The following is a 6,000-nucleotide window of genomic DNA, read 5'->3' as shown; positions in this document are numbered from 1 at the left end:
TTACAACTTACGTGATCCAGCAGCTCCTGTTGGTGATGGCCACGTGATGATTTTGGCTAATTTGGATAATCCTGTGCTCTTTCGACAGCTACATACACTCCATAGACGCACTGGGTAGAAAGTCACTTTCTTGTCTGGTTTGCACTTAACTTTGCAGCGAGGAACTCGAAATTTTGATTTATTTAAACGGAGTGCAACGACGGCGTGCATTAGCGTAAATCGCAGGCGAAGTTGTGTTTTACTTCACTAGGTGGCGTGACAGGGCTTTGGGATCTTGTTAGTTGTCATCTCAAAAGATGCCGCCACATAACACGAAAAATGTATTCTTTCTTAATTGTGTTGCTTTGTACGTACAAAAAATACCTATTCAAATATATATATAGAAATTAATTAATACTAATCTGTTCCTCTACGGAACATGCCGCTCACCTTAAAAGCACGTAGTGACTTTTAAAGGAACGTGCGAAAGTTTAACAAGATATGAAACTTATGCCTAACTTAAATGCTAACATTAAGAATCGTAACGATTGTAGGAATTATTCTAAAGGTAAGGGACAGACCTTAACTACGGGTCGCTTGAACAATGTATTCCCACTTTTTAAAGTTACAACACGAATAACTTGATCAGTGCCCGGATGGACAGCATGAACGCGCGCGAGCCTCCACTGTAACGGTGGCAAGTGGTCTTCGCATACCACAACAACAGTGCCTTCACGGATGGCGGGACCGCGATCTTGAAGCCACTTTGTACTCTGTTGCAGTTGATGGAGATACTCACGACTCCATCGACGCCAGAAATGCTGTATAGCCTGCTGTACCCAACGCCAACGCGTAAGACGACTAGGGTTTTCATCGATCAAAGAAACGTCCGGTAGGGCCGTTAAGGGCTCTCCGATTAAAAAGTGAGCTGGCGTAAGGGGCAAGGGGTCAGAAGAGTCTGAACTTAGCACGCAGAGCGGACGACTGTTAAGTACCGCTTCAATTTGACAGGTCAGCGTATGCATAGAATCATATGTTTGCGTCTGTGTACCTATTACGCGGTGTAAATGGGTTTTAAAACTCTTAACAGCCGCTTCGAATAGCCCACCGAAATGGCTAGCATACGGTGGCTGAAAATGCCAAGTTAATCCTTGTTTTAAGGTTTGTTGATTGAGAGCGCTCATGACGGAATCGTTACGCAAGAACGCATATAATTCTTTAAGGTAATTATTACAACCAACAAAGTTACGTCCGCAATCGGTATATATATCTGTACAATATCCTCGGCGGGACGTGAAACGACGCAACGCGGCTAAAAAACCTTCTGTGGAAAGTTCTGAAACTAACTCGAGATGTACAGCCTTAACGCTCATACATACGAAAACGGCAACATAACATTTTATTATTTTTGCATTACGAACTTTATTAGCGCGAACGTAGAATGGTCCGCAAAAATCGCATGCAGTTTTACTAAATACGCGCGCGGGGCGTAAGCGAACCGCGGGAAGCATACCCATGCGAGGTTGGCCGTGACTCGGCCGAGCCCTGAAACATGGGATACAACGATGTACGCGTAGACGCACAATATCGCGACCTGAAATAATCCAATATCGCTGTAAAAGCGAGGTTTGGACGCACTGCGGACCGGCATGCAATTCATTTTTATGAGCATCGTCAATAATAAGATTTGTAAGATGATGTCGTTTAGGTAAAATCAATTGATGTTTGGACTCATAAGGTAAAAATGATTTGTGAATACGTCCGCCGACTCGTAATAATCCCTCACTATCTAGAATAGGCGCGAGACGCCGCAAACGTAAGGAAGGGGATTTATTTGACGAAATATTTTTAATATCGTCTTCGAACATTTTTTGTTGCGTAATCAATATAAGTCGCTTTAATGCAAACTGGTACTCTGGTACGGTGATGTATTCAGGGAACGTTTGTTTATGTTTTCTACATATATTATAGAAACGAAATATTAATGCCGTGACGCGAACTAATTTACCTAGCGATGAAAATCGCGTAATAAGGGTATCATCGTCCAGGGAGGTAGGCAATGTGGAAACACATGCACAATTAACATTGGATGATTCAGTTTTATTACGTTTTTCCTCCGTTGTATTGACTACCGGTTTTTGTATAGGCCAGGAGTCGTGGCCTTGTTGAAGCCATATAGGACCATGGAGCCATAAGTCACTTTGCACGAGTGCGGCGGGCAGCAAACCGCGGGACGCCGGATCAGCGCTGTTGTCGGCTGACGGGACGTGACGCCAACAGCTCGCCGGGACACGGGACAAGATCTCACTGGTGCGATTAGAAACAAACGTTTTCCATTCGTGTGGGGGTGACTTAAGCCACGCGAGCGCGACGGAACTATCTGACCACGCGTATACTTGATTGGGGCGAATACGATCACCGTAAATATGCATTACTCGTTCTATCAATTTTGACAGAATCACACATCCCATTAATTCCATCTTCGGGATAGTGAGGCAAAGCCGAAGTGGAGCTACGCGGGTTCGAGCTATGACTAAATAAGTTTGAACCCTACCGGTATTGTCCGTAAGACGTATATAAACACATGCGGCATACGCAATTTGACTTGCATCTGCAAATCCGTGAATTTCGATTGAATCGAAGTCGTCAGTATTAAAAATATGACGAGGAAATGAAATTTGCGATAAGAGCGGTAGCTCGTTAACAAAACTCGTCCATGAGTTAACTATATCGATAGGTGGTTCCGAGTCCCAAGGAACTTTTGCTAACCATAGCAATTGAATTAAATGTTTGGCAAACAATGTCACCGGAGATAATAACCCGAGTGGGTCGTAAATTTTTGCAATTTCCGAGAGAATTGCCCGCTTTGTACAGGCTTTAGAATTACTTTGTACCTTGAAGCTAAATGAGTCGGGTCCCGGATTCCATTGAAGTCCAAGGACTTTGACCCCTTTGTCATTTTCCATTTCGGCAAAATGAACATTTTCGCGCCGCTCACCGTGAAAATCTGGCGGTCGCATAGTAGCGAGAATCGCTGGCGAGTTACTTTGCCATTTACGTAATTCGAACCCGGCCGTGGCACAAATACCTATCAGCTCCTGCTGCAGAGCGAGGGCCTCAGCTGTGGTATCAGCACCGGTTACCACGTCGTCGACGAAAACGTCATTTAGTAGGACTGGTGAGGCGAGCGGGAAATGCTTAGCCTCGTCGTACGCCAACTGTTTGATCGTGCGTAAGGCGAGATAAGGGGAACTGCTTACACCGAATGTAACGGTACGAAGTCTATAATCGCGTAAAGGCTCCTCGGGCGATTGGCGCCAAAGGATGCGCTGAAAGTCCCTATCAATTTCACGCACCAGAATATTGCGATACATCTGTTTGATGTCGGAACAAAATGCAATGTTATGCACTCGGAATTTTAGAAGAACGTCAACAATGTCTAAATGTAACTTAGGACCCGTTAACAAGGCGTCATTCAACGAGTGACCACTCGTTGTGCGACAACCAGCGTCGTACACTACGCGTGTGCGTGTGGTTTCGGAAATTTTTGACACACAATGGTGGGGTAGGTAGTAACTCGCACCAGCAGGGGGTTCATCGTCCGCGAGCTCCATGTGGTTGAGATCCACGTACTCCTGGAGGCAAGCATGATAATCCGCCTTCAACTGGGGGTTACGTTCTAGACGATATTCTAATTTATGAAATCGTGCTAGGGCAATTTGCCGAGACTCACCGAGCGGCGGTGCATCGGGCTTGAATGGCAGAGCGACCACGTATCGCCCTGTTTCATCGCGCGTATGCGTCTTTTGAAAAAAGGATTCGCATAGCTTTTCTTCGGGAGTGTAACTCCGCATCTCTGGTACTGACTCCAGCTCCCAAAACTTCTGCAGATTGTCGTTGTCGAACGACGTAAAACAAGTATGGCGTGGAGTCGAAACATTAGGAGTAAAATTTACTTTACCTCCTAGCAAATAACCAAATACACTGTTAATTGCGGTGGGCGTGCCAGGTTTGCCCCTGACAATGCCATCGCGAATAATATCCATAAGGATGTCCTCGCCGAGTATCATATCAACGGGCTGAGGTTTATGAAATTCAGGGTCGGCCAGAGCGAGTCCCTGCAAATGAGGCCACTCAGCGAAAGGTGCTAGTAGTACACTAGGCATTGGACGGGTTAACTTCGCTAAAATAGTAGCCTCTAACTGAATCTTTGGACTTTGTTTGCCCTTAGGCGAAATTGAGCACACGAAAGTACCTCTAGTTTCGAGCTGTATGTCGCCTACACCTACTAACGGCTCCCTTACGTGTTGTCGCGGTAAATGAAGGCGTTGCATACACGCTTCCGTTATAAGAGTCGCCTGAGAACCCCCGTCTAACATACAGCGAATTGTAGCAATCTTATTCCCTTCGTAATGAAGGTCAACCAACGCTGTTGAGAGTAAAACCGTGTTAGGTCGTTTTCCTAAACTACCTACACTTTGTTCGTTCACGCCGTGAACTGCAGACGGGTTATGAGTAGTACTAGTGCTAGTGCCGGGCTGTTCTGTAAGAGCGAGCGAGACAGCCGCAGATTCCGCAGCTTCGCTTATAACCGATCGCGGAATGTATGATTCTAAATGAATTAACGTATGGTGCCTTTTATTGCATTTACGGCACTTAAAACTCGATTTACAATTCCTTAAGTCGTGCCCGGGGCATAAACAATTGTAACACATGTTATTTGTTTGAACAAATGCAAATCTCTCTTTCGCTGATAAGTCTAAAAAATCAACACATTTATTAATTGAGTGAAGTCCTTTACACTTCAAGCAAGATCGAACCTTATTCGCCTCGTCATAAGGTCGACTTTGGGTTGGCGCCGCACTTGCCAACAAAACTCGTTTGTGCGATTGAGCAGAATTTATGTTTATCTTGCTTTTGATGCCCAATGATGAACAGTTTTTAGTGGACTGTGGATTTGAAACTGAAATCATCTGTTCAGCCGAAAGTTCGCGTTCTAAAAACATAATTAAGCTTTGTACTTTAGGTATTACGCCCGGGTTGGTTAAGCAACGTTCATATTCTTTTCGCGTATTTACGGGAATTTTACGTAATAATAAATTTAACAGAACGAAATCCCATTCTTTAACCGGAAACTCCATGACTTCAAGCGCCTTAATGTTTTCATGATAAACATTAAGTAAATTTCGCATGGTAGCAGCTGACCGTTCGGAACACGATTCAAGGTTAAACAGCCTGTCCAGATGCTGTGTTGCAATAATACGTTTATTGTCATAACGGGATTTTAGAATATCGAGCGCAATTGAATAATTACTTTCCGTTATGGGAATTGATTTAATTAAATTATGTGGTTCGTTTTTGACTGAAAGGAGCAAGTACCTAAACTTTTCCGCATCCGAGTAGGCATTGTTATTATGTACTAGCGATTGAAATAAATCGAAAAAGGCAGGCCAACCAGTCGGTTCGCCGTGATATTCTGGAAGTGATAGTTTAGGTAAATTTCGACGATCACTTATCAAAGTGTCGTTGGGGGTAAAAGCGCGGCTCGCGCGACGTTTTTCCACGTCTACCTCCTTTAGGTTATGTAAATGCGTAACTATCGCGTAATACAAGTCATTAAAATCGTTACGAATCTTAATATTTGCTTCTTTATTGAAGTTTTGCGATTTAATTAACGCTTTTTCGATTTTAGTTTGAATCTTTGTAAACTTTCGCTGATGCACTGTTAAATCTGTAGTTCTTGAACGAAATTGATCTGTATTTGTCGCTGCGAACTGTAATGTTCTCTTTAATTCGTCGAGAATTAAATCTCGCTCGAATATGTCTTGTGTAATACACGATATGTCGGCTTCAGCATTGCCGTCTGTAGGGTTTGGGGCCATTTTGCGAAGCAAAGATGGCGGAAATGGCAATACTAACTTGAACTATACACGTGTCTAAATGAAAAATTGGGTACGTAATACCGCAAATTACAAAAGCAACACAACCAGAGAAAGAAAGATCCGGATCGAACGGATCAAA

The 6,000-nt window shown here is 43.9% G+C and overlaps 1 protein-coding gene across 1 annotated transcript; it reads right to left on the bottom strand.

Moving 5' to 3' along the window:
* Positions 1-604: 604 nt before the first annotated feature.
* On the bottom strand, positions 605-4,145 carry LOC133527130 (uncharacterized). Its single transcript, XM_061864016.1, has 3 exons — positions 3,068-4,145; positions 1,401-1,524; positions 605-812 (listed from the first exon to the last, which is right to left on the bottom strand). The coding sequence occupies exons 1-3, from the start codon at positions 4,143-4,145 to the stop codon at positions 605-607; spliced, it is 1,410 nt and encodes a 469-aa protein (XP_061720000.1).
* Positions 4,146-6,000: the final 1,855 nt, after the last annotated feature.

The sequence above is a fragment of the Cydia pomonella genome, chromosome 17 (genome assembly GCF_033807575.1).
Source record: "Cydia pomonella isolate Wapato2018A chromosome 17, ilCydPomo1, whole genome shotgun sequence".
In the NCBI taxonomy this organism is placed as follows: domain Eukaryota; kingdom Metazoa; phylum Arthropoda; class Insecta; order Lepidoptera; family Tortricidae; genus Cydia; species Cydia pomonella.
The sequence above is the reverse complement of the archived record's forward strand: the minus strand, read 5'-3'. Positions and strand labels throughout refer to the sequence as shown.

Bases quoted from the DNA above. Each gene is read 5' to 3' on its own strand.
- LOC133527130 (XM_061864016.1), bottom strand. From the start codon at position 4,145: ATGCCTAGTGTACTACTAGCACCTTTCGCTGAGTGGCCTCATTTGCAG. The intron at 1,525-3,067 runs GTATTTGTGCCA...CCCATGTTTCAG, and splicing joins TCTGCAGCAGGAGCTGATAG to GGCTCGGCCGAGTCACGGCC. The intron at 813-1,400 runs GTTCGTAATGCA...CGTTGGGTACAG, and splicing joins TCTACGTTCGCGCTAATAAA to CAGGCTATACAGCATTTCTG.